At 40.6% G+C, this 27,606-nt stretch overlaps 3 protein-coding genes across 11 annotated transcripts; 2 read left to right on the forward strand and 1 right to left on the reverse strand.

Annotated features, from left to right (window-relative positions):
* The first annotated feature begins 852 nt into the window (after positions 1 to 852).
* Positions 853 to 7,106, forward strand: LOC108604619 (glutamate receptor ionotropic, kainate 2). Of its 5 annotated transcripts, none has more exons than XM_017994163.1 (14): positions 853 to 909; positions 1,865 to 2,028; positions 2,092 to 2,698; positions 2,950 to 3,107; positions 3,229 to 3,450; positions 3,517 to 3,723; positions 4,673 to 4,757; positions 4,819 to 5,095; positions 5,148 to 5,349; positions 5,400 to 5,622; positions 5,674 to 5,789; positions 5,905 to 6,054; positions 6,221 to 6,367; positions 6,714 to 7,106. In XM_017994163.1, the coding sequence occupies exons 2-14, from the start codon at positions 1,885 to 1,887 to the stop codon at positions 6,924 to 6,926; spliced, it is 2,751 nt and encodes a 916-aa protein (XP_017849652.1). In that variant the 5' UTR covers positions 853 to 909; positions 1,865 to 1,884; the 3' UTR covers positions 6,927 to 7,106. The 5 variants fall into 5 exon arrangements, with proteins under 5 accessions (XP_017849652.1, XP_017849651.1, XP_017849654.1 ...); XM_017994162.1 differs by lacking the exon at positions 853 to 909 and adding an exon at positions 1,090 to 1,292; XM_017994165.1 differs by lacking the exons at positions 853 to 909; positions 6,221 to 6,367 and adding an exon at positions 1,090 to 1,292.
* A 1,485-nt stretch (positions 7,107 to 8,591) lies between these two features.
* Positions 8,592 to 23,143, reverse strand: LOC108604132. Of its 3 annotated transcripts, none has more exons than XM_017993439.1 (5): positions 22,776 to 23,143; positions 10,293 to 10,552; positions 10,036 to 10,234; positions 9,871 to 9,977; positions 8,592 to 9,769 (listed from the first exon to the last, which is right to left on the reverse strand). In XM_017993439.1, the coding sequence occupies exons 1-5, from the start codon at positions 22,843 to 22,845 to the stop codon at positions 9,638 to 9,640; spliced, it is 768 nt and encodes a 255-aa protein (XP_017848928.1). In that variant the 5' UTR covers positions 22,846 to 23,143; the 3' UTR covers positions 8,592 to 9,637. The 3 variants fall into 3 exon arrangements, with proteins under 3 accessions (XP_017848928.1, XP_017848926.1, XP_017848927.1); XM_017993437.1 differs by lacking the exon at positions 22,776 to 23,143 and adding an exon at positions 17,598 to 18,163; XM_017993438.1 differs by lacking the exon at positions 22,776 to 23,143 and adding an exon at positions 11,606 to 11,653.
* On the forward strand, positions 11,919 to 22,065 carry LOC108604131. Of its 3 annotated transcripts, XM_017993434.1 has the most exons (8): positions 11,919 to 12,003; positions 19,685 to 19,839; positions 19,904 to 19,991; positions 20,047 to 20,407; positions 20,463 to 20,677; positions 20,740 to 20,796; positions 21,515 to 21,637; positions 21,709 to 22,065. In XM_017993434.1, exons 2-8 carry the CDS (start codon positions 19,702 to 19,704, stop codon positions 21,870 to 21,872), a joined length of 1,146 nt encoding a protein of 381 aa, XP_017848923.1. In that variant the 5' UTR covers positions 11,919 to 12,003; positions 19,685 to 19,701; the 3' UTR covers positions 21,873 to 22,065. The 3 variants fall into 3 exon arrangements, with proteins under 3 accessions (XP_017848923.1, XP_017848925.1, XP_017848924.1); XM_017993436.1 differs by lacking the exon at positions 21,515 to 21,637 and having other exon boundaries at positions 11,921 to 12,003; positions 21,709 to 22,064; XM_017993435.2 differs by lacking the exons at positions 21,515 to 21,637; positions 21,709 to 22,065 and adding an exon at positions 20,929 to 21,300 and having other exon boundaries at positions 11,926 to 12,003.
* Positions 23,144 to 27,606: the final 4,463 nt, after the last annotated feature.

A 27,606-nucleotide genomic window follows, 5' to 3' on the forward strand; every position in this document is an offset into this window, starting at 1 on the left:
AATTCAATTTTATTCGAGAGCTACTACAGATAGCCAATAAAATACTTATCATGCTCTTACACATAAATTTACTGTGCGTATACTTAACTGAAGTTTTGCAACTCGAGCGAGCGACCCTTTCATAACAAATAAGCACTTCAAATGTAATATGTGTGTGCAGAGAGATAAAAAGAAAGATAGGGAGACGCGCGCTGTGCTTTGTACACATTTATTTCTTCACAGAGACGCTGATTTTATTTACTGCACACATCAACAGTTTGTTGTATACGCTGCTGCTGTCTTTTGACAACTTTTCTCTCATATGTGTGTGTGTGTGTGCTGCATTGTGGCATTGTGTACGAAGGACATTCCAATGAATGTCCTCTCATTCTCCATTCAAGTGCAGCTCAGCTGAAATATGACTGCGAGCAGCAGTTGTATGTGCATTCCTTTTGCAAATTTCCACAGCCACATACGTTTTAAGTGAATTATTCAAAGCTGCCAGTTCAAATAGCTAAGCATGTTGTATGCAAGTCCATTATATATAACAACAACAACAAAGCAGCGCTGAACAGCGTAAATAATCTGCCAACAATTTTCAATCAATTTCTATGCATTTATTCATGAGCTTATCTTATTGCCGCCGCCGTCGCCGCCGCTGCTGCCGTCATATATCTTGTGTATACGTTTTATTTTTCTTTAGATTTAGATTTTTCCCCAATGCATTGCGTAGTGCGTCCCTTGGCTTGTCCTGTCACTGTTTTGTTTTGTTTTGTTTTCGTTTTCAAGCTTTTATGCTTGGCTTGGCTTGCTGTAAATTGTTACAAAATCTTGTGTTAATTAATTTGATTTGCAGCTGGCAATTTCCTGGAAATCAGAGCTCAATGAAGCTGAAGCTGTGAAAATGTTTAAAGGCAGACAAATGTTTTTGTAAGTTTGCAAAAACTTTGCTAAGCAAATAAATTGTTGGCGACAATTTAATTGCATTATCTCTCTGTCTCTCTCTGCCTAATTCTCTTGCGGCGAATTTCACAGCTGCTGCAATTTGGGCAAAGATCCGTATTTAAAATACTTTAAACAAATTGCACGCTAGCCAGTCGCCATTTGAGTAACGCGCAGTGCACACATTTAAATTCATTTCGAAACCCAACTAAATGTGTGGCAAATACACTTAATTTAAGTATTAATTGCAATGTGCAAAATGTGTCAGCTACAAACTAAAGATAGAGCAAAGCTGTGGGCTATGCGCTTGCTTATGCTTTACACGTTGACAAATCTGTTGAGCAACTGCCGAGCAGAGCGCACCAATGTGGGTAAGGTGGAGCCAGGCCATGGAGCATGCCCTAAAACATAGAAAACTGTAACTGTGTGTGTGTGTGTTGCCTACCAAAAAGAAAAATTGTATTACGTAATGGAAGTTTGCAATGTGGCACGAATTTTTCTTTTGAGTTCTAAGTGCGTTCGTCAGTTTCTGTTTATGTGTGCGTATGTGGCAAGCATAAAAGCTTTAATTCAACATAATAAGTGACTAGTAAATACCCTTTAAATCATAGCAAATTAATAGTAAAACGCTTGCTTAGCTTTGTATGTTGTCAAACATTTTTGCTGCAATTTTAACGCGCGCTTAAAATTAAATGCAATTTATAACAACTGACAGCGCTTTGCTCTTAGCTCTGCTACTTTTTAAGTGGTATATTCAGCTACATCAATCATATTACGTATTTTTTTTCTCAGCACGGCGAATTCCGAGCGCATGTGTTTTTAGTTTTCTGGCAGGCAGCAAAACAAAAATTTGCATTTCGCAAACATAAACAGAATTTGCGGAGCAAAACAGAAAAAAAAATTGCACTAAAATTAGAATCTAAATTGTGTTTTTATTTGACAGGTCTTGTCTATGAGAACACTATGCCAGATCTCGAGAAAATCTTTCAGCTGGCCATAGAGAAGGCAAACGAGGCGAACGAGGAGCTGAAGCTGCACGGCGTAGCGGTGGCTATTGAACCGGATAATGCATTCGAGACCTCCAAAAAATTGTGCAAAATGCTGCGCGTAGGTTTTTTTTTTTTACAGCCCAGTTGTAATTTAAATTATTGATTTTTTATGTGCTGCTAGCAAAATTTGGTGGCAGTGCTGGGACCGAGTACAAACAAAGCCGGACGTCATGCGTTGAGTGTGTGCGATGCCAAAGAGTTGCCTTTTTTGGATACGCGCTGGGATTTTGGCGCACAGCTGCCTACAATAAATTTGCATCCACATCCAGCGCAGCTGGGCGTGGCGCTTAAAGATTTGGTTACAGCGCTGGGCTGGGAGAGCTTCACCATTGTCTACGAGTCGGCGGAGTATCTGGTGACGGTGAATGAGCTGCTGCGCATGTATGGCACGGCAGGGCCGACAATAACACTAAGACGCTACGATCTGGACCTCAATGGCAACTATCGCAATGTGCTGCGGCGTATACGCAATGCGGAGGATGATTCATTTGTTGTGGTCGGCTCGCTGGAAACGCTGCCCGAGCTGTTTAAGCAGGCTCAGCAGGTGGGGCTGCTTACCAGCGACTATCGCTACATCATCGCTAATCTAGACTGGCATACCATGGATCTGGAGCCGTATCAGCATGCGGATGTAAATATAACAGGGCTACGCTTGGTTTCCCCCGAAAGCGAACAGGTGCTGGAGGTGGCCAAAGCGCTGTACGAGAGCGAGGAGCCCTTTCAAAATGGTAAATCGATGCCAGCAGCACACATACAAAGCAAAAGCAGTTTGTGTTTTCGTTTTTCGTTTTAATGTGGCCTCGTTTATGTTAAGTCCACATCTATTTGCATGAGCGAATTTAAATAATTGAATTTCCTGCACAAAATGATAAATGCAAACGAAAACGAGAACGAGAACGAAAACGCAAACGAGCGTCAAACTTTCCCATACAACTTAGCCTTTTTAATGTGTGTGTGTGTGTGTGTGTGTGCCCCGCAGTGTCCTGTCCCCTGACCAGCAGCATGGCACTTGTATACGACGGCATACAGCTGCTGGCCGAGACCTACAAACATGTTAACTTCCGGCCCGTGCCGCTGAGCTGCGGGGACGACAGCTCCTGGGACAAAGGCTACACGCTCGTCAACTACATGAAGTCGGTGAGTTGTTGGGCGCTGCCCCATTCATTAGTGTGTAGATTGCTGGAGTTAAAATTTGGTGTGTGGAGAGAGAGTTGGGGTAAGCACTTCATAAAACATGAACTTTAATGTGCCGCCGCAGCTGACGCTCAACGGCCTCACGGGCGCCATACACTTTGACTACGAGGGTCTGCGCACAGATTTCCAGCTGGAAGTGATTGAGCTTGGCGTCTCGGGCATGCTGAAAGTCGGCGAATGGAGCAGCGAGGGTGGCTTCGAAATGAAACGACCGCCATTGATGCATACACTCGAACCCGATATGCGCTCGCTGATGAACAAAAGTTTCATCGTTGTGACAGCAATTGTGAGATACAAACATTTTGGGGGGCTCTACACTACTTAAATATTTAACTATAATCCTTTTGCATAGAGCGAACCCTACGGCATGTTGAAGGAAACGCCCGAGAAGCTGGAGGGCAATGCACAGTTCGAAGGCTTTGGCATTGAGCTTATCGATGAGCTGTCCAAGAAACTGGGCTTCAGCTATACTTTCTATTTGCAGCCGGACAACAAGTACGGCGGCATAGATCCCAAGACGGGCGAGTGGAACGGCATGATACGCGCCATCATAGACAATGTAAGCAAACTCAATTGAACTCTAATGTATTCATCTTCATTAGCATAGCTAATTGTGTTGGCAGCCGAGCCAAGTTGAGCCGAGCCGAGCAGCTGTCACAGGCCGCAATCTTTGAGCTGCTCTAAATTAATGTGCTTATTAATTAACTGTTGTTCGTTAGGCCAACTTTATTAACAAATTGAATATGCAATTAGTAACTGATTGAGGCTCCAGCGTACGTCTAATAGACAATGCACTTAATAAAGCTTGTTTAGCTGCAAATTAATTAGTTTGAGTGCAGTTTGCTTAAAGCGGCGTATACTTCATATTTGCAAGCGCCACACTTTAAACTGCCACAAAAAATTGCACACAAGTCGTATACTTAATATTGTAATTTCATTAAAGCTGCAGTGCATGTGTCAAAAAATTGCACGCATACATTTTTTTAAATATAAAAATTCTTTTCTTTCATATCTGTTGCCATATTTTGAGCTTAAAATGCAATTGCGCATACAAAAAATATTATACATGACGTATACTTAATATATACAGCTTATGCAGCTTAAGGCGCTTAACGTTGCGCTGTCTCTACGCTATTAACTATCGAATTTTACAACAGCATGTACTATGCAACAAACAGTTGCTGCATTTGCATGAAATTCTAATTCCATTAACTTCTGTTGCTTATTAAACTTAAAGCGCATTTACTTTAAAGCATTTTACTTTGCTTTGTTAAATTAACAGCTTTTATTTTAATAATATTTTATGTCAACAGACAGAATTTTAATTGTTAGCCTTTAACACTGTTGTATTTATTTATAATTATACAGCGTAAACAAATGCATAAGCCCATCAGCCTATTGTTATAGATAATGTTTACATATCTGTGTGTGTATGTAAATTTAATTAAATATTTTTATTATTACGTTTTTTCGTGACGCTTGTAAATTGAAAATTGCTGTTTGCTAAGCGCGCTGACATGGGCATTACCGATTTGACAATGACATCGGAGCGTGAGAGTGGCGTGGACTTTACCATACCATTCATGAATTTGGGCAAGTATCACTAATGAGCTGCACACACACACACACATTGATGCACATTTCGAACTTTTAGGCATTGCCATATTGTTTCGCAAACCAATGAAAGAGCCACCGAAACTATTTTCATTCATGTCGCCATTCTCCGGTGAGGTTTGGCTTTGGCTAGGGCTGGCCTATATGGGGGTATCCATTAGCATGTTTGTGCTGGGACGCATGTCGCCGGTGGAGTGGGACAATCCGTATCCGTGCATAGAGGAGCCAACAGAGCTGGAAAATCAATTTAGCTTTGCCAACTGCATGTGGTTTTCCATTGGAGCGCTGCTGCAGCAGGGCTCAGAGCTGGCGCCCAAGTGAGTTTAAATGAGCATTTCAAATAATTTGGCTATAATTTGGAGTTTATAGAGCGTTTTCCACGCGTGCTGTGGCTTCCTCTTGGTGGTTTTTTACGCTGATTTTGGTTTCATCGTATACAGCAAACTTGGCGGCGTTTTTGACAGTTGAATCGCTGGTAACACCCATAGAGGATGCTGATGACTTGTCGGAGAATAAGGGAGGCGTAAACTATGGTGCTAAGAATGGTGGCAGCACTTTTACGTTTTTCAAAGTAAGTGGCATAGTTTAGACTAAAACAAGCTTTAAGATTCAATTTAAAAGGATGCCAAATGGCCTACATATCAAAAAATGTACGAGTATATGAAAGAGAATCCAGAGTATATGACAAACTCCAATCAGGAAGGCGTCGATCGTGTGGAGAACAGCAATTATGCTTTTTTAATGGAGTCCACAACTATAGAATATATAACTGAACGTCGCTGCACTTTGACGCAGGTGGGCGCGCTGCTTGATGAGAAAGGCTATGGCATAGCTATGCGCAAGAGTAAGGAACTCCACCAACTGCTTTGCTTACACTAATTTATTGTGCGCACAGATTGGCCCTATCGTGATATGTTAAGTCAGGCTGTGCTGGAGCTGCAGGAGCAAGGCGTGCTCACCAAAATGAAAACAAAATGGTGGAAGGAGAAACGTGGCGGTGGCGCTTGTTCGGTAAGTTTTTGTTAGTTAACAAATATATATTTGTGCTTGTTTTTGCTCGAACTACAAGTTCGCCTGTGGCTATAATTGTTTGTGTGTGCGTGTGTGCGTGTGTGTGTGTGCACAGGATGCAGGTGATGAGGCTGGCGCGCTTGCTTTGGAGATAAGCAATCTGGGTGGCGTTTATTTGGTTTTGGGTGCCGGCGCGGTGTTCGCTGCGCTCGTTTCATTGCTAGAGATGCTGCTGGGCGTTAAGGAGCGCAGCGCTGAGAATCAGGTACAAGCTAAACGCTTCAGCTGTATGTTACGTGTTTACGCTTTTGGTTACCGATACGCTTAATTAGTTTGACCTACAACCCACACACACACATGCACACTTGAAGCTTTAACGTTGTGACATTCAGAGTGGCCTTTAACTTGGTTTTGGGTTATTGAGCACACAGGAGGAGCCCGAGTCGGATGCCAGCTCGCTGGGCTTTGCGAATTTGGGCGGCGTCTACTTGGTCATGTTTGTGGGCAGCTGCTTTGCCAGCGTTTATGGCCTGATTAACTGCCTGCTGAGCGTGTTTTGGACTGCGCGAGAGAACAAGGTAAACCCCCCCAGAGTTGAGGCTAAATAGACAACGCTCTCTACTATAAATACATGTGTATTAACACAGCTAATGCGCTCAATCGTTTACGTTGACCACCAGGGAAACACTGTCTGTCTCTCTCGCTCGCTATCTGTCTCACTCTCTATTTTCTGTCGTTAATGCTTAAGGTCAAGCGTAACATGCGAAGCAACAAAGGCAACTTGCACTTTAATTTTAAACATAACTAAAAATACTACAAATACTTACAGCTTGCGTAGTTTATTGCTAAAAATATGTTTGCTAACTAACTTTAGCATGGCTTTATTTATTATGGCAACATTTAATAATTATTTCTAAATGCCAGGTGAACTTCAAGGATGAACTGCTGGATGAGCTGCGCTTTATAATGCAATGTGCTGGCAACACCAAAGCTGTTAAATATCCGCAAAAGTCGGACGCAAACTCCGACTCAGCAGGCAGCCACAAGTCTAAGGGCTCTGGCTCTTCGCTCTCAGTAGATTCGCTGCCAGAAGATCAGTCTACGCACGATGTGGAAGCCGTCAAAAGCAAAAAGTAGTTTACTTAGTATTTAATTCGGTATTTTGTTCAACGCGTTTTATAGCCGTGAGCTTTTGCAAGCTTACAACTTAGCTTGTTTTGCCACCAGCACATGTATAACAGTTATGTTAGTTCTTGTACGTGCTAAGCTTTAAGCTGGCGCTAAGTTCAAATTTGTATTTTCAATAAATAAGTTAAAACGCTTGCGAACTTTGTTGTATTCATGGGAATACTGATATATTTAATGATTTCTCTTTATGTATATAATATTATTGCATGTATTGACACAATATTGTTATAAACGCACATACACATACATTTAATATCTTTGCTGGTTTGCTTTTGATTATTATTTGATTTGTTGTTGGTAGCTTTTGATTTGTTATGTTAATTCACTATCCATTGCTGGTAGACACTTAGATATTGAAACGTAAAACTTTATGCATATGTTTGCTATAATACTTAAACGAGTATTATTATTGAAATAATAGCTAACTATATAATATCTTTAATAGGGCTAATGAGGCGCACATTGCATATTGCTAATAATTTATGTATATATATTTGCGTTTATATATGATTGCATTAATGCTTAATAATTCTTTATTAAATTTACTATTTTTATATTTATGTAGGTACGTTATTAAACAAACAGCAACAAAATGAACTCAACTCAAAGCATATGCGCGGTTTTGTTAGCGCTACGCTTATGTTTGTTTGTTTATTTGTTTGTTTGTGTTATGTCATGTTTTTGGCAAATTACACATTAAGTGATTATTATGGGCCAATCAATTTTTAGTGCTTTTGGCCAAATTAATCAATGAGAGAGGGAGATAATTATGTATGCGTTAGGTGTGGGGAGTTTGTGGCTTGAATGCAATGGAATGTGCATTGCACAAAGTGTTAAACTAATTATGGGCAATTTGCAAATCATAAAATAGCAGTAATTGTAAATGGAATTTGCATACGCATTTGTTATAAAAAAAAACACTAGGCTTAAACTGAATTATTTATTAGCGTTAAGCGCAGCTGTAATTCATTGATATTTTATTGATGCGCGTAACAAAAGATTTTAATTATTTACTGCAATTGAAGTTTATATTATACGCGACTAATCTATTTGATTTTATCTGCTGACGACATTTGAGGCATGCAAATTAATTGCGGCAGCAATTAAATTAATCTGTTAAACAAGTTTTTGCGCTTATTACAAAATTGCTTATTTACTTGTTGTGCTGTAGTTTCTGTTGCAGTGTAGTATGTAAATTCGGTGGGTGTGTCAATGTTAGATAAATACTTTGTGGCATTTATATGTGTGTGTATTGTTGTGTGTGTGTGTGTGCCTTTTGTTGTTGTTTAGCACATCTGCATATAGATAATGTTTATGATTTGCCAAGGATATTTTGTGTGGAAAAATTCAATGAAAATGTTTGCAATAAATGAAATTCTTTTAGGCCTTTAGCTAAATAATGTTTTGTAAATTTGCGTGTATGAAGCTTGAAAGTTTGACTCCCTTCGAAAATGTTTGTAAGCTCGTATAGTTTTCATTGGTCTTGTATAAAAGTGTTGTGTATTTTGTTGTAGTTGTTGTGTATGCAAATTAACATGCATATGTTGATATGCATGCATTTGCTAAAGCTATAACATATACAACTTTATATAGTTAGAGTTTAATTTAATTTGATTTGAGCTTTATATGCGTTAATTTAAACATTTAACAAATTGTTGCTAGGACTTATATAATTACACATTTAAAGCGTTAACATTTGTCAGCTACAAAATGAATTTGGAGAGCAGCAAGGAACCATAGCAAATGATCCTGAGTATATATGTTTCTAAACTTGAATAAATTGCTTGTTTTCATTTTGGTGTTAAAAAACATTTAAGAAATTGTTTTGTTTGCGCTTTGCTTTGCTTTTGCTTTTAGTTTTGGGAACTATTCCCGTATATTGTCTAACTAGTTAAGAAATGGAAAATATACATTCATACAAGTTAAGTTAGAGTTATAGATATGGCTGCTGTGGATAGTTAATTTGTCTTGGTGGCATAGTTGCGTTTTGAGTCGTTTTGTTTATAGTTAGAGTAGGTGACTAGACTAGTAACTGTTTCTTTTTGTATAAGTATAAGTATGTATAAGTTTATATTGTAGTGTTTAGTTTTGTGGTCGTCATCAAAATTTCATTAAAATAAATGCGTTTCTTTTGTTTCGCTTCGCTGGCAATTCCAAGTACCCAAGCGTAGTAAATAGTTTATTCTTGTTATAGTTTCTTGTTGTGGCTTGAAAGTGGGTGGGGTGGGGGGGGTTTGGTCTATATAGTTTAAAGTTACTAAGTAGTTTGTCGGTTGCGCCCTTTAGCTTTGGCTAAAATTACCTAAAGATTTGTAGCTAACTATGCGAAAAGTTCACATCGCTCTTCGGCTTTTGTGTGTGTGGCGCACACATCAAAGAATTTTTTAAAAAAATTTCTAAACATTTTGCGGAATGACATAAAGTCGCATGCGAAATCAGCTCAGCACACACAGCAGACAGACGCATACACATACAAACAGTTAAAAGACATAACGTACATATGTTTAGCTCCCATATCCTGCATCCTGTATGTTGAGCATGTGCTGCTGCTGCTGCTGCTGCTGTTGCTTCTACTGTTGTCCGGTTTTCTTCTTTTAGCTTTATGTATGGCCCTCTCAAATGACACTCATGCGACGCCTGCCATTTCCGGAGGCCTCGGCTCAGTTGGAGTTGGCCAGCGTTTCGTGACACACCTCCATGTAGTCGGGGTCGTGCATTATGCCCTTTATCATGTCCTTGAGCATTGTGTAGCGAGGAAATATCGGATACATCTTTGAGCTGCCATACTCTTCCTACAGTTTAAAAAAGAAACGAAACGCATTTACAATTCGCACTCGACAAAACTGTTGACCCAGCGCCCCCCTTGGGAGCATGGGCAGGACTCTGAGCTCACCTTTAGCACGCGTATCAAGTGCCGCAGGCCAAGATATTTTTTCAGCAGACGATACAAATCATTAATCAGCTGCGTGTTCTCATGCTCGATTTGTGCAGTTGTCATGTCTGTGGGGAATTGTCTTAATCAGCATGTCCTTGCTCTTGCTGCTTGATGTTAACTTACGCTCTAAACGCTCCATGCGCTCCCGACGCTCGGCAGCCTCATCCGCAAGCTTGGCGCTGGTCTTAACGCCCTCGCCGGACTTTTGTGTCTTCTCCATAATAGAACAGGCGCGCATTACATATGAGGGCACAGTTTCCTGCTTCTCCTGCCGCGGTATATCCACCAGCGTCCAGTATTGTGTCTCCAGGCGTATGACTTCCTGTATATATATCAATATATTATTTAGATACAATAGCTACGCTTATCGCACTACGCACCTTTATCATCAGCTTAAGCATTGGATAGCGCTGAAAGATATTGCGATGGCTTTTGGAGTCGCCATACTTGTTCATCAGATTAATTAGCGCCTGCTTAACCGTATCGTAGGACTCCTCCAGTCGCAAACGCAGCGAGCGCAGTCGCTCATTGGTCTCGATGACCTCATCGCGTGTCATGCCACTGGGTGCACCCTCGTCCTTCACATCCTGCACAATGCGACGCACGCTCTGCGTGAATTTGCCAACAAAGTTTGTTGTTGCTGTTCCGTAGTAGAAAATGGAATTATATTTAACCGCACAAAATAATTAAAATTAAATTGTGTTGTACGGAAATTACGCGAAACACTGTCATTCATTATGAAAATGCCAGTCGACACGCGCATTAACCTATTTTATCTGCGATTCATGCGGAAATTGTTCGTCTATTATAAAAGTCGAACTATTATGCCTTGATGAGTCGCATTTTAATGACAATATTAAAATAAATTAGTTCTAGTATGAACGCTTGACCCGCGTGGGAATCGAACCCGCGACCTGCTGCTAAATCAGTGACTGAGCCTCTAACGCGCAACGCCGCAGTGAGCACTTGGCTATTGTAGATTATTTTTATATTTGTTTACTTATTGTTAGAGTTTAGGTTTTTTTATTGCAGCATAATTTTCCCAACATTAGTGTTTGAATGCTTAAGCTGAATTCTTGGAAATTGTAGAATTTTTTAATATTTGCTTACGTATTACGAGTTTAAGTTTCTTGATAAAATAAATTCCCAACATAATCTATGAGACAATTACTTAAGAATTTGCACAATTATTGTTGGTTTGAAATATAATTTATACGCAGTTTATTTAGTCGTTAATCATTTAAATAAACAAACTCAACTAATGCTTAATATATGTAGTTACTAAGGCGCTTTAGCTTTAGTTATTTATTTAAACAAATTGCAAGCTCAACAAATAAATTGCTGACTTTTACTTTAATGTTCTCTAATATGTAAATTAGTAATTAGCAGCTGTACTTTTAGTGTTTAATAATTTAGCTGTTAGTTTAATGTGTATTGTGCATTTTTAATTTAAAAGGCAGCTTGCATTACTCAATCCCAACATGCACCTCAAGCAATTGTACAAATAATTTATTACCCAGCACATTCATCATAAATATTGAGATATTAAAATTTATGCGAAAACGTGACAGTTTTAATGACCCTGAATTGTTCGCTCAACCCAAAAATGGCAAACGTATTTCAATTACAATTTGAGTGTAGTGGGAGTGTAGCATTTTTAGAGACTGTGTCAATGGAAAAAGCAAACAGGAACCTTAAACAGCTATGCGCAAACTTTTGATGAATCAACAATGACGTTGATACGTTTGATGATGACACGCCGAGGAAGCCCGAGACAGAACTTTGAACTTTGGTGAATGCACAACGCACACTAAACGAAGCTAAAGTAGTAATTATAATAATAGCAATGTTTGTTCTTTGCAAGTGAGAGCGACTGAGAGTCGTGAGCGGCTGACGCTCTCGCATATTTGCGAGACGCTCGCTCGGCACGATCGACAAATGCAAACAGACAACTTTTTCACATTGAGTATACGTATAAACTCTTACGCAAGGGAGATCTCCAGTCAGTCTTCTCTCATATATCCGACGGCGAGCATTAGTCTCGATCTCGCAACGAAAACGAAGCGCAAAGCAACAAAACAATAAAGACAAGTGAGTGAGCAAAGCAAAATGCGAATAAATATGTTAACGTAGCATTTTGGAGGCAACATAAAGCGAACAGTACATAAAAATGTCTACGCGTGTGTACATTAAATTTATATATATGTAAAGAATATGCATATGTATGCTAAATTAACAGCATTGGGTCTTAATTGCCTAAAATTAAATTAAAACTGTACAACGTTCAGCGCTGTTCAAAGAAAGAGTCCAATTGTTTACAGAGCCAAAGCAAATAAAGCGCAGATAACATGTAAAGAGAAAATAACATGGCCAACACTATGTACACATAACTGTATGTATATATGATTTGCCACTGTTTCCTCTTGCGATTTGTATCAAATCAAATAATACCTACCAGCTAGAAAGCTGCTTGGGGTATCCAACAGATGCCAAGCAGAAATAAAAAATTGTTTGCTATACACTTAACATTTTTATAGAAAAATGCAAAAGGGTAGCAACAAGTTGTGTCAACAGTGAGCAGTAGGCGTGGCAGACAGCAAAGTGTATATAAGCTTGAACAGCAAGACAAACTGATTCGATTTACGCGCCACAAGAACTTCAAATATTCACATATCAATTTGGCAAGTGTATTAACAAGTTGGTTGGCTACTTTGTTGCCTGCTTGTTTGCCTTTTTGCCATGGCTGACCTTCTGAAACTTATTGCTTCAGGTTGCCCAGCCCGTTGGCCATTTAATGTATTTTTTATTTTTATGTGCAACAAGCTCTAGCCATAGAATATAAAAAAAAAAAACGTTGCAGTTAATTCGTGTTTGCTTTTGTTTTTGCGCACGATTACTTGATTTGCATAATACGGCATATATGCATATAGCCATATATATATGTTGGTATTATTAATGCTTTATTTATATAGCGCTGGCTATATATGACAGCATGCTCGATTGCAAGTTAATTGTTAAAGCATATAGCAAACATATAATGTTAAAATAATTGTTTACTTTAATTAAAAATGTAAATGTGCTGATAAAATTTAACGCTTTTAACAATTGATTTGCGTCATAAAAATAAAAAATCAGCTGCACTATAACGAAAACTTGTGCGGGCTAAAAAATAAATATATATTTAGAACATTTTGCGCACACATTTTGTAGATAACAAAAGCATTGAAAGATTTCATTAACGTTCAAAAACTGGTGTCGCTTGTTAAACTCGTTTCTTGGCGCTGCCCTGTATACAATAAAAACTGGACCAGCATCCACAATGTGAGGAATGAGAGTCAGACTGACATCAGCGCTACACATGTCTGTATATATATAATATGTAAAACGATCGCACGTGCAAATATGCATAAAGTTGAGATATGTTGTTATTTCTCTCAGTGCATATCGCTGACAAGTTGACGTCGATACACGCACAGAGCACGCGGCCTTGTGGCGCCCGCATGACTGTCAAGAGGCAACTGCTGCGACTCCCAAGGCGCACTCTATCAGCTGTGGGTTAACACCAGCTACACTCCCTCTCCAGCAATAACAAAGTTGCAAGCACAGACTGTTCCCACAACAAATAAGCCAAAGCTGTGTGCTCGCTCGCTCGAAGGCGACGACGGCTAATGAGCGATTGGGCTTTTTGTTTGCCTCTACGTTTGCCCTGCTACCCACACTGCCTACTCGTCTACCTTGTTGTCTATACGCCGTTCAAACCGGTTGCTCCTAATTTGGCAAAATACACACAAAGAGACAAACCAAAATACAAAACTTTAAGCTTCAAGTTGCTGCTCATCTGCCGACGCTTTTTTATTTGTTGCTCAGCTATTTACTAAAGTTGGCTTAGTGCTTTACAGTTAACAGCTTGAAACGTGTTAAGTTGTTATTGTAAAGTTCAAGCCAATTAAATGTTAAAAAATTTGTCATTATTTTTTTTTGGCAATTTTCAGTTGTACGTTTTATTTGCTACCGCGTGCTATATTTGCTTATCCCCGCGTGTTGCTACTGCAGTGACGCACTCTGTGTGGGCGTGGCAAGGGCTGATGCTGCTGCTGCTACACAAAATCAGCGGGTTTTGTCTTAGCTTTATGGGTTTTCCACGCTGAGTCAAGCATTCATTTATGCGTTCTGCATATCAAGTAGCAAATATTTGCCTAGCAGAGTGACGAGGCAACAGTCGCTGACATTGAAAATTTGAGCAGCATAATTGCTATCACTACATACATACATATGTACAATTGAAAATGTTGCTTGCATTGTTTAACGCTTGATTATTGACAGCTGGCTTGGCAGGCATGCGTGAAATTTTAATTTTAATTATACGCAAGCAGCCGAATTATTGTGCATATGGCGTTGATCAAAGGCTGCAAATCATTATTAATTGAGCGCACACAATGCCAAACACATGCTGCTCTAATTAGAGCTGCTGCTGCTGCCAATCGAATTATAAAGTGGCGTGTATAACCACAAAACTCTCTTAATCTTAATTACGCAACTAATTGCAGGCCGCATGCACTTTGCTCGTTCTGCCAACGCTGTGTGTGCAATTTAGCTGAAACAATGCTAGTTCACATAATTATAAGCTTGCTGCATATGCTGCTAAGTTATAGCTCCATAGATAGCTAGCGACACAATTAATGAGCGCACACAAATTTTGGCAATTTTGGCTGCGAGTCATTGCAGCAGATTAAGTCACATTGCCTTGGCTTTTGTTTAAACTTAATTTTGACCACAATTGGTTACGGACAGTGCACAGCGCCACGGAAATAGCTTAAAGTTGCTGCTATGATGAGATCATAAGACATGAGCTAAGCACATAGGCTTGGCTAGCCAACAATTTTAGAAAGCGGCCTAAGTTTTAAAGTTAAAATGTTGCTTATATTCTATTAGCTTAGCGGCACAGCCTTTTGCATATTAATGAAAATCTAAACGAACCAATTGTGCGTATACGCAATATTTTTTTGCTTAACCAAAGCTTGCTGCAGCCCTTCGTTGAGTTTCGCTTTGTGTGCGGGACGAACCAACACGTAGCCTCATCAATCAGCCAACTAAATGAACGAATAAATGTGACAACATTTGCCTTACAAATCCCAACAGCACGTGCTTATGTCCTGCCTGCCCCCAAAGTTTACTTGCCCGGGCTACGTGGCATAGGCCTCGCTGACTCGTGGCTCGTGGCGCCTTTTAATTAGTTGCCGCTGTAGCGCTTTGTTATACTAATTGACCGCAGTCGATTCAAACCTTTTTGACACGTGTCTGATTTATTGAATTTCGTGCAAACTGCAGGCTGCAACTAACGTTTATGTCAAACGTTAGTTGGCTTACGTGGGTGTATTAAATATATAACTGTTCACGTTTACACATTAGTCAGCTGTACAAACTTAAATGGAGCGTGGGATAAACAACACAGCTTGGAATTTCAGCTTTTAGACAAATGGCAAATGCAAAGCTGCTCAAATATTTGCACGCCTAACGAGAGCATGAGACTGTTAACTGTTTGCCTAAGCCGTTAGCTGAGATCATGCTACGCTGCTTGAGAATTGTAGCAAGTGTGATTCAGTTGCTTTTCAATTGAATTGAAGTTGAACTGCCTGCCGCACAATCTTTGAAATTGAAATTGCACGCATTGCTGTAAGTTCAGCACTAAAATTTAATGTAGCAACAATTTTTTGTGTATTTCAAGTGCACTTTGGTTGATGCCAACTTTATATTTAATGTTAGTGTGTTCAAGTGGCACTCAAGAGAGTGACTACATTTATGCATAAGTATGTGTGTGTGTGTGTGTCAGACGCTCTGTTAGTTTCATTAAAACTTTAAGTCACTTTGGCTTGCAGCTACTTTGGCTTACATTATTCAGCATAAGGTTAAGCACATGTGTGTGTGTGTGTTTGTGTGTGTGTCTGCTAGGCACAAATATAGAGTGTCAGGCCACTGAAGCAAACAAAAGCCAACAGAATGAAAAAGCAAGTGAAGCGCAAAAACGCCAAAACAGCGACAGAGCCTGGAAAGCTGCTGGCAACCGCAATATGCCAACAGCTTAGCCCCAGCAGCAGCAACAGCAGCAGCAGCAACAACTGTCTGTTGCTTTGGCTAAATATTGATGGCAGTTTGGCTGCCTGACATTACAGCTGAACTGAAAGCAAATTATAAATTTCACGCTAGTTTGTTAGTCAGTTATAAATATATTGCTAAGGTTAATAAAGAGCATTTGCTTATAAACTGCTGAGCAGCCCAAAATTGCACACACACACATGTGCGCTAGCAACAATAATAATAATAGCAATCACTCATGCTGCTGCTAATATTGGCGAAATGCTGCGACAACAACAATCAGCTGTCATCTTGTGCAAACTAAACAACCGCAATATAGACACGCGCACACATACAAAAGCGACCCCAGGACACACACACACACACAAGCACTCCATGTGTGTGTGCGAGACAAATTGACAGACAATTTAGCTGTCAATTGTGCGTCGCTCGTTTGGCGGTCGTTCGTAGCCACAGGAACCATGCCGACATTAATTTGCCAGCTCATCCTGCATGTCCTGGCTGCAGCAACAACAACAACTGCAAACTGACCATTTAACGATTTGCTAAGCGGCTGGCAACAGTATGCGCCAAGTGAAGTTTGTTTGCTACTTGAGCTTTTATGAAATATTTAAATTTATATTTGCTGCTGCTGCTGCTGTTGACCTTGCAGCGCTTTTTTCATTACATGCTTTTCATATAATTTTGAGTTCTTGCAACTTTTGCAATTAGTACTACAGTTGGCAAGGCTATGCGGTGTTTGTGGCAACTCTATGTTGTCACAACGAACTTGCAACAGCAGCAGCAGCACCGCAACAAGCTGCTGCTGCTGCTGCTTTGCTCTTTGTTGCATAAATTATATAATTTATTTGCTAAGCTAGTGTGCGACGACGACGACGCTTAAGCGCTGCCAGCAATACACTTTTTTGTCAATTGCTTTTTATTTGCAGCACACAACATCAATAACAACAAAATATGCGCGCCTGGCTTGTTGCCCCACTTTGGCTGTGGCACACAAAGTAAACTTTTCTGCATATTCCTTTTGTTTTTTGCCACAATAATAAGAAAAGTTGGCAGCAGCAGCATTTGCCTTGCGGCTGCACCACACAACACCCACCACCCACTGTAGCTAGTTCGGCTTCATAAGCAGCAGCAGCACAGCAAATGAAAGCGCACAACACAAAAGGCTGCAAAAGTATTTGGCACACAGCGAGCGTAGCCGAACCGATTTTCCACATGGAATATGCGAAAAGTATCTGTATCTTTTACTTTTTTGAGCAACAAATTTATAGTGCACTAAACAAAGCTGTCAGCTCTGAGCTGAGCGAAAACTGACAGCAGCCAGCGGCAGCCAAACAATATGTTACGCATACGCAACGTTAACGCTGTGCGCGCATTAAAATCTTTCATGCAAACGCTTAGCGCATTAATTATTCAAGCCAAGACGTATATGAAAATTTAGCAACAACATGACATTTGACATTTAACATTTGTTTAAAACAATGGCGAAGAAAATAGTAAGCCACTTAGCTAATGCAAAAACAACATTGTTACTGCAGCTGCTATTTAACAATTAGTTATTATTCTTTTCAAAACAAACTTTAGCAGCTTACCTCGTTTTGTTTGCTGCATGTCTGTTTTAATAGGATTCGTCAGTTTTAAATTGAATTATGCGCTGAAGCTTTGAACATTTTGCAGTCTTTTCGCGCTAATATTGAAATTAGGACCGTTGTCAACTGCACAATATCCGCTTGCCGTGACACTTTTAGCCAGCGCAGGTTGCACAAGTACTGGCCAACAAAAAGTTAGAGCCAGAGCAGCAACAGCAGCAGCAGCAGCATCAACTGTTGGCTATTAAGCAAAGCAGCAGAGACGTTTAGTGCACACGAGTGAGAGTACCTGGGTACGATTATTGGCACGGCTAGTTACTCATGCTTGGGGCGGGGGGCAGTACTTTTTAGCATACGCCTGACTGATTCTCGCCTCTGGGCAGCCTTACTGAGGTTTTCCACTCAGCACTCAGTACATGGCCGCATTAACAGGCAATTGGCTCTCGTCTTTGCAGCATCCTGTGCTTCGAAATCACATTTTACTAGCGTTAACGTTAACTCTATATTTAAATCGAGTTTAAATAAACTCGCCTGCTGACCGCACAAAATACTTAAAGTTTAATTAGCGCAAACGTCATGTATTCTATTTTATGTTTCGCCACTGCGTTAAAAGTAAATTTAAATATTCATTTGTCAATTGTCAACTGACAATGGCTGAAAGGCAGCATATGGTAGCAGCTCGACAAGCAAAACAAACACGCAGATGAAAATACATTTTCCATTCAACGCAAAAGGGAAAGCAACAACAGCAACTGTGCATAATTGACAAGTAGGAAAAAATGTAATTGAATTAACAGCCCAAGAGCCAACCATATAAGGTAAAGCTGACAATGATCTCGTTTCATAAAGCGGCTACGCTTACGTAATAACTAAAGCTTATGAATTTAATATTTAAATTTGTAGCGTCGTGAGTTTAATTGATTGGAAATTGTATTGAATCATAATTATTTTGAGTAGCTATGCTGAGTAACATTTACTTGTAATTCTAAATTAGCCAATTGGCTTTGACGTCAAATAGTCTTAGGTATGAGAGAGAAATTTAAATACTTAAACCCAAATAAAAAACTTACGCAATTTAGTCAATTAGATTGCAAACATTAAAATCAAATTGTTGGTCATTAAAAAATGATTCAATGAAATAAAATGACAGCTCTTTGCGCTTTGCTCTATATACATTTATTTTGAAACAGAGTTTTTTTCTAAGAATATGAAATATTGTTTATTTTTGTCTGTTTCAAGAATGAGTATGCAAAATTGCTACATTTTCTGCGAAAACTCAAGAAAACGTCTAAAAGAATTGTTTTCTTTTTTAAGATATATAGCTTTAGATTTAAGTCAATCAGCTACTGGCAAATATTCAAGAATAACAAGTAGCGCAGCAAAACGAATTTGTTATGCTCTTAATTTAATGATTCACGCTAACAAACAGAAGTTCTAGAAGCAGCTCAAGAAATACCATTTATAGTCATTCTGCGATAAAGTTCAGCCTGCTCTTATCAGAACACATAACTTATCTTATAATTAAAATTTGCGCGAATTCTGTAGTGAAGTCTGTAGCTATTTGAGTAAGTATAGTCTCATTCATAGGTTTGTATGCTGAAGCATGAGTCAGCTGTTCAATTGCTTTATATATGGAGCGCGCTTTCGTTGAAGAGCTGTCAGTATTGATTTATACAGCAACGAACACAAACCATATTCCAAGTATATAAGTGTATGTGATCTACAAGTTGTAATTGTGTGCCTTTTTATATTTTACTGTGCGAAAGTTCTTGTGGTTTATGGTCGAAAAGAATAAGTCTAGCCACATTTGGCTTAGAGGTCGTAACGTGCAACGTGCTGCACTAATTTCAAACCATAAAACACAACAGCAAAAGCAAAAGGACAAAGTGAAACAAAACAAATGTCTGTGCAAGTAATTCAGAACTTGGCCGCAGAGCCAAAACAAACTGGGCAAGCAAAATAAAATAAAAATGCGAGTAGAGCTGTCTAATTTCAAATAAACCTCAGGCCAAGCCGCAACACAATTTCCTGTGCACTTGATGAACTTAAAGCAGTTTGTTTAACTTCAATATACACATTACTAATTGCAGCTACAAAATATAAAAATATGCAACGATATAACATTGCAGTTGCTGCACTGCTACTTAATTTGCTGCTGCTGCTGGCAGCACCCATTACGAGTCGACCATCTGGCGATGATGAAAGCGATATAGCAGCCTTGCCGCCGGATGCAGATAATATAGAGGTCAGTGCATTTTAGATAAGCCGCCGAAGCAACTTATGCAATTTATAATTATCTTTCCATGCAGTTTCATCATGTGCAGCTGGTAAATGGCATGTTAACTGAAGATCATCCGGTTATAATGTACAAAGAGGATTTTGTTGACGAAAATTATGGTAAGGCACAGCAGCTGCAACTTGTTGCAATTTTTATTGTCAAACTTTCATGCAGATCCCAGCAAAACGAACGAAACCAAAGTAAAGCGCGTTCATCGTCGTCATCGTCATCATCATGCGCAGCCAGTTGATAAGCAAAGCGCGCCAGTTTTATTTGATGTGCTGCCCGAAACTCCAATCATAACCAGTGAAGATAACAGCGATGTAAAGCAGTTCGAAGTTGCCGAGCTCATGCAGCCTACAAAGCACGAGCAGACACAAAAGTATCCCAAGAAATATCACAGTCGTCAACGTCGCCAGTTGAATCCTTACTACACAAGCTATAGACAGCCCTACTATGTGCCGCAGCCAGTGCATTATCAATACACAGTGCCAGCTAATAGTTATTTGCCCGCAGACGCGCGGCCACATCAGCGGTAAGCTAAGTTATTTCACATACAAAACAATTGCTGAACTTGCTGCTTGCTTTAGTTATCCTGTCAGCGGCAAGGAGCCCAAGTTCCGTGGCAAGCTGCCCTATTGGCGCACACAGCCAGGAAAACCCGGTCTGCCTGATATTAACAATCGCTTTGGCGAAGAGGAGAACAGTCTGTTCCACAACTCGAATCCCGCTGATGCTGACTTTTCAGTATTCGACAAGCCGCGTCCCGATGAATCGCCCAACAATCAGTTGCCACCTATTGTTGGTAAGCCATAACAACAACTAATAAACAATTGCAGTTGCTTCAGCCTCAATTTGTTATTGCAGCACCTGAGCAGGAGCAGCGACCCAGCTGGGGCAGCAATACAGGCCGTAGACCACCAGGTAGGTCTTAACAACTTTTCTGCACAAATTCATGCACTCACTAGACTTTGCAACTAACCCACACACAACTAGCGCCAACATATTGCCACTTACACTCTGTCTTCTTCTCTTCTTCTACTCTTTGATGCTTAGTGACAGATTCGCCAGCCAGAATACCCACAGCACCACCCAGGCGTCCAGGCTTTGCGCCAGTGACCAGCGCACCGCCCGCGCCGCAGTCAACGCCGCGTGTCTCTAGCTGTGTGTGGGCCATAGTCAACTGTTGTTCGCGTGGCAGCTCACAGATACGTTACAATTGCTTTGAGGAGTTTGGCTGCCACGGAGCCTTCTGGGGCGTTAATCCTTGTGCCGACCAAGTGCGCCAACGTGTGATAGCCTCAATCACAAAATAGAATCTCGTGCACAAATTTACTTGAACAGCAATAAAGAATTTAACAGCTAAAATGCGAGTGTGCTACTGCGCTACTTTTTTACCAAAGAAATAAACAAAAGTGTATTACTATAAATTGCATGAGTTATTTTTCTGGCTTTTCTTTTCACTCGCTACATAACTGTGCTTTTTAATTGCCAATGCTAACTATAATTGAACATCTATTGATGCTCACTCGAGTTTAAATTAATCAGACAAAGCTAAATCGGTCATACACACACACATACATGCTAACACACACATACATACATGGCTCAGCTTACATGTCAGTGCATGTCTTAATTACAGCGAACTTTGGCTTTGGCGGTGGTTTTGGCGGCGGCTTTTCGGGCCCACCACAAACTATCCACAGTCCGCCCGCTGCTTGGGCAAGTCCAACACATCCACGTGTACCACCCAAGCAACGCCAAGGTGGGTTCATCTGCACATTAACACAACATGGCTACAACATACTCAACTTATAATTGGTTATCTTGTTGCAGATACATTTTACTATCCAGCCGATCCAAGCTACGAAGAGGGCAGCGCCTGTCATCGGGCCGCCACTTTGTGCTGCGGCCAGCAAAACTTGGGTAGACTATACGACTGCTTCAGCCATCAGAACTGTGAATACAATCTCGCAGAGATAATCTCTACCTGCTCTTAGACTAAAGGTAGCCAGCCAAGGGTCAGTCCTGTGTGTGTGTGTGTGTTGACCTTTGTCAACTTTTATACAACTAAAAACAAACTTCAAAGAAAAAGCATATCTAGTCGACTTGCTAACAATATAAACTTAAAAACAATATACAATTTATTAGCGCAGGAGATAACAAAAGTATGTCTAAGCTAAAACAAGAGATTAAATAAAAGTTTTACCAAAATAACTGTTGAGAATTGAATTGGAAATTTAAATTAAATAATAATACTAATTAACTAAAAAAATAAGCTTGACTTCATTAGCAGTCTGCTACTTGATTATGAACAGCACTTAAGCTCACAAGCATTTTTGATTTAAGACATAAGCAACGCCTACGTAAGCTGCTCAAAATAAAACTATTACAATTTGTAAGGCATTGTTGCTATCAGTAGCACAGCGAGCTTAGGTCTTGGCTTTTATCTCGAGCCGAAATGTCAACTTGATAGCAAATCTCAGTTGAGTTAATTTGCCAGCCTAATGTCATTGGACTGTGGTATTTATTGACAGACGGACAGACGCACGCAAGTCTTTAAGGCGATTAGTGTGTGTGTGTGTGTGAGGCACGCCCACGCGCCCACCTGTTGTGGTTTTTGGCTTAATTGTTTCATGTGTACTTTGTGCAGCCGACGCCTTTAAGTCAGCTTAATGTAATGTGGTTTTTTGCGCGTTACACTTAAAGAAATGTGCACGCGGCGTATGAGCAATGCGCAAAACGTGACAAAAGTGTGAACGCCTATGGCTAAGCCTTTAATGCTTAGCTAGCAATTTAGTTAGAAATAAATACGACATTTGCAATTGCCATACAGTTTATGTTGCTTATTTTTTTCAAGTGTAAGCTACCACATTCAATTAATGCTTGCATAAAGCACTCACCACTGCCGCCTTCATAGGAACGAGTGGTTGAGCCACTGGTGTTCGAGCGCTTAATCTCCCGACGACCCATGTTTTCGTCTGTTGTGGTTTGCCTGCGCGTTAAGTTAGTAGAGCTGCCGTCTCTGGCTGCCGCGTCTGTTGAGCTGTAGGCTACGTGGCACGTGGCAAGCAGCGCACAAGCTGTGGATGCTGCCGCTTTGGCTACCGCAGAATTAAAACTGGCGCTTAACGCAGCTGGACTGCTGTTGCAGCTGCACTGACGATGAAGCGTTGGCGTGGATGTGGATGAGGCGTAGTTAGCGTTAGTTGTGTTGCTGTGGGGCGGCGGCAAGTTGTGCTGGCGTGTGCTGGGCGGGAATTCAAAGTGATGACTGCTGCTGCTGCTGCTGGCTTTGGCCTGGGTGGTGCTGCTGTTGCGCCTGTGGTGCGAATGTTGTTGTTGGTGGTGGTGTTGGCTGCTGCTGGCGACGACGACGCTGCTGCAGCTGCTGCTGGATAATTGGTGCTGGTGCGGCGTGGGTGGGGGACAAGCGTTATTGATGCTGCTGCTGCTCGAGAAGGACGATTTGCGCAGTGATGATGGTCTCAACCCTTTGACAGGGTACAATGGGTACTATCGCCCGGCAACGCGTACCCAATCGCGGTGATCTCGATCACTGTTGTACCAAATGCCTGCAAAGAGAGAGAGAGAGAGCGAGTGACATTGTTAAATTTAATGTGCCACATTTGATTAGCGCTTTAATTATTATGTGGCGCAGCTTAAAGCCAAAGTGCACTTAAAGCGTAAATAGCGCATACGCCACGTTAATGCGTGTGGCCATGAACATCGTAAAAATTCGAAACGCGTCGCCATTAACTGTGTGCTCGCTCGCCTTTGCTCGAATCAATTTTGTCCAAATATTTGCGCACATAAAATCATTTTGCGCTAATAAAATTTCATGGCCCATCGGGCGTATCATTGATTTGCTGCAAAGCATCGCCAATCGACACGCTGGACATAAAGATGCGATGCGATGCGATGCGATGCGTTGCGTTGCGCGGCGCGGCGCGGCGCGGCGCGCCATGCATAAGTACATCAAATAAATATAGATAAATTGCAGATGGAACGCAATTTCAAAAATATAAAAACAACTTTGATATAAATAAAATGGAGCAGCAACAAACAAGTTTTTTGGTTTGACCGAGCGCATTAGTGAGCCAGGCCACGTTCTGGGCAGGGCCAGGCAGGCAAATCGATTTTGCTTTACACTCGAGCAACTTTGCCTTGCACTTCGTTGAATGGCTGGCGAATGCTTTTAGAGCTAGAAACCCAAGTCAAACAACACGGGACAATTCAATGCAATAACAAATCAGCTGCAGCACAATCCAAGCGGAAATAGAAATCAATAACATTTTAACAGAGTTAAAAGTACAAGCACTTGTTATTGCTTACAACAGGTTGCTCGGGCAATAAAATCATTCGATTAACTGCCAGCAAATCAAATCACTTGCATTAGACGCACTAACTGCAATCAAATTAAGTATACGCAGTCGAGTTAAAAGCGCAAGTGACTAAGTCACAATGAAAGCGAATATGTGCGGCCAAAGAGCGTAAAAGACAATTCGATTTAAATGCCAGCACATGTCATAAGGACAGACGACATGCCTTAGCTCTTGCTGTGCACAGGAAGCAACAAGCAACGAGCGCATGTCATCCAACACAGCAGGCAGCATATCCTTTGCCCAGCCATTACAAATGCATAACGAAGCTGTGTGTGCAATGCTTCAGTCTCTCACTCGAATTACCATAATACGTTAGGCACACACACAGACATAGGCAAAAGCAAAAGGCAGAAAATTACAGGCACGTCAAGCATCAGTTTTGATCGGGCCTTGAATTATTAACCCCACACAGATCAAAGCTGCTGGCTGCTCTACTTATTATGCAGTCGTTGAGCCTAAGCCTCACATTGTCTACAGTTGCCTTTTAATCAATTCGTCGACTCAAAATGAACAACAGAATTTACTGACATTGCTTATTGCTATTGTTATTGTGCCTTTCGTTTTACTTGCGAGTTGCGCGACGCGCCTTTAACCCAATCGATTTATCTTTTAGTGTTTTGCTGGCTTTTGCTTCGTATGGTAAATTCCCCAAATGCTACGGCGCTTTGAACATTTTGCGTACGCTTGGCTGACCATGACCAGACCAGTCCAGACCCAGTCCAGTGCGCAGTCAGTGCCTCCAACTCCGGCTGCGTTATTATTGTGCATTAAATTTAATGGCTGCATGTTTTAGCGCATGGGGCGCTTTGGGGTCGAAACTGCGCGCATAATCACGCCCAGGCTCGCACCTGCGAAAATGGAATTTAATTTGCTAATACACAAAAAGTGCTCAGGGGGGTGGCCGGGCGGTGGCGCTGCTGATATTTGCTGCGCTTGCGGCAAATTGTAGTAGCATACTTTTGGCATAATATTTTGCCACCCACACACCCAAATACACGCCCACAACAGTCAGTAGTGGGCCCTGGCTGCAAAACTTGGCTTTTACATAGTTGCTGCGTTGAAAGCCCGTGCGTTGTCATAGTTAAGCCAATGTAAACTTTTTTAATTTGCAATAATAATAAAAATGTTCGTTTTCGCTTCCGTTTTTTTTGCAGCCAGCAGCGCTCAGAATTTTTTAGAGCCCGTATAAATTCAACAAGTTTTAGATGCTTTGCCAACGCGTTTGACATCGACTTGTTGCAACAACAAGGAGCAGCTCAAAAAGCTGAGCTAAATATTTGCGGTTACTGTTTGCGTATTTTATAGCAGACACACGCACACACACACACACACACACATGAGCGCAACCGCCAAGACAAGCATGAAATTCAAGCTTGCGAAATATTGATGTAGGCAAAAGTGGTTGCGTTGTCGCGTAGTTGAGCAACCATTTGATTTATGGCCCGAACCAGTTACAGTTACACATAATTTACCAAAAGGCAGCAGCTAAGGGAAATTTATTAAAAGTTACTAACATTTTGGCACTTGCATAAATTATGTGGCAGCAGGCAGAAGATCTACAAGCTAAAAGTAAACTTGATACCCAACAGTTTATAATTTGTTATTATATAATATTATATTATATGCGTATGCTAGATAACAGTTAATTGCATAAAGAAAATTTATACAAAATGTATTGTTGCAATATTGTTTTTGTCTTCAATGGATTGGCTGAATTGATGGATGAATGCTGTCAACTTTTCTTGTTTGAATTTCAGTTCTTAGTAAAAATTAAAACTGTATTAATTTAATTAAGTCAAAGACTAACAACAAATATTTGCATACTTTAAGCATATTATATAAACATTTTTTTAAGTGCTTTATTTATTTTATTTTATTAAATATATTTCAATTGAAATCCATTATAGTTTGCCGTCGTCTTGAGCCGTAATCCAACTACTGCTCTTGGCTGCTTGAAGAGCAAAATAAATGGACTTTTATTTTCACAGCTAAACGCCAATGCGAGTCAGCAACAGCATGAGACACACACACACACATGCTGAGCTGAGCTGTGGCACAAAAGCACGCGTGGCAAGTGGCAGACCCTTACAATATTGGTGTGGCTGTCGTTTTGCCGAAAATCGATTACCGCACGACACAACAGCAACAGCAATAATAATAGCAGCAACAACAGCAGCAGCAGCAGCAACAAATTTCTATAGCTAAAGCGCCAGTCTAGGATAACATAGTGCCAGCAACATGTGGTTAGCGAAATGCACACGAATGCGATTTAGCGAAAAAAATAGCAGAAGAAAAAAAAAAAGGTAAGTAGAATACTCAAAGGGTTGGAATAACGCCGTTAGACGATGCTACTTTTTGCCTCGTGCACATAGCCGAGCGACAGACATGTTAAAAACGAACGCATGCATGTGTGTAATTGTATGTGTGACAACGTGTGTGTGTGTGTGTTGTTGATAAGCGACAGGTAGGCCAAGTGGGAACACTGCACTCACTTTAAATGTAAGCACAGCTGCGTTTCAACTGAATTTGCTCTAAAATGTAATTTATCAATTTATATTTCAATCAAAATTTTCAGCACAGCTCAGCTTAGCATTGTTTTTAATTAAAATTTTATGAACTGCTGGCATAAATATTTTAATTTTGCTAGCTCTAAATGAAAACATATTGCTGGCGCAACTGTAATTCGAGCTAAAGGCAAAGTAAACAAAATAAATAGGCACACAATTAGCAAAGGCGTAGTAAGGGTTGAGCACTGACTGTCTAGCCAATTAGCAAAGCTACATTGTGCACTCTTTTGTAGGCTTAGCAGCAGAGTTTATGAAAAAGCCATGCTAGTGCGTTTATCAATCTTCATTGTGAGCAGCAGCAGCAGCAGCAACTTGTTTGGTTTTACTAGATTAACAGCAACATTTGCAGGCAAACAGTTTTGGCTGTTGCCAGCCACAAGCGAACCGCATGGAACACAAGCAAGTTAATTGAATTTGCAAAATGCGTTGAATGCGTAGCTAAGCAATGCAGCAGCAGCTGCACACACACACACACACAAACTTAAAGCTGTTGCTTGAATTTAAAGCGCACACCTGACGCTGACGCTGCGCTTAAAGTTAATTACTCAACGAAATGGATGTAACTACATTTTATTAGCACGCGCTGCTGCCGCTAGAGATGTGAGTTAGCACAACACATCAGTAAACAAAGACTAAAAATATATTGCATATTAAATATTAACAGTTGCAAGCTAACGCTAGCCTTGAATATTATTTTTAACTTGACTACGAACTTGACCCACTGGCTGCTGCTCATCTCTAGTCTGTGTCTGTGTCTGTTTATAAATGAGTCGAGTGCTGTT

Source organism: Drosophila busckii, chromosome 3R, assembly GCF_011750605.1.
Source record: "Drosophila busckii strain San Diego stock center, stock number 13000-0081.31 chromosome 3R, ASM1175060v1, whole genome shotgun sequence".
Classification (NCBI taxonomy): Eukaryota; Metazoa; Arthropoda; class Insecta; order Diptera; family Drosophilidae; genus Drosophila; species Drosophila busckii.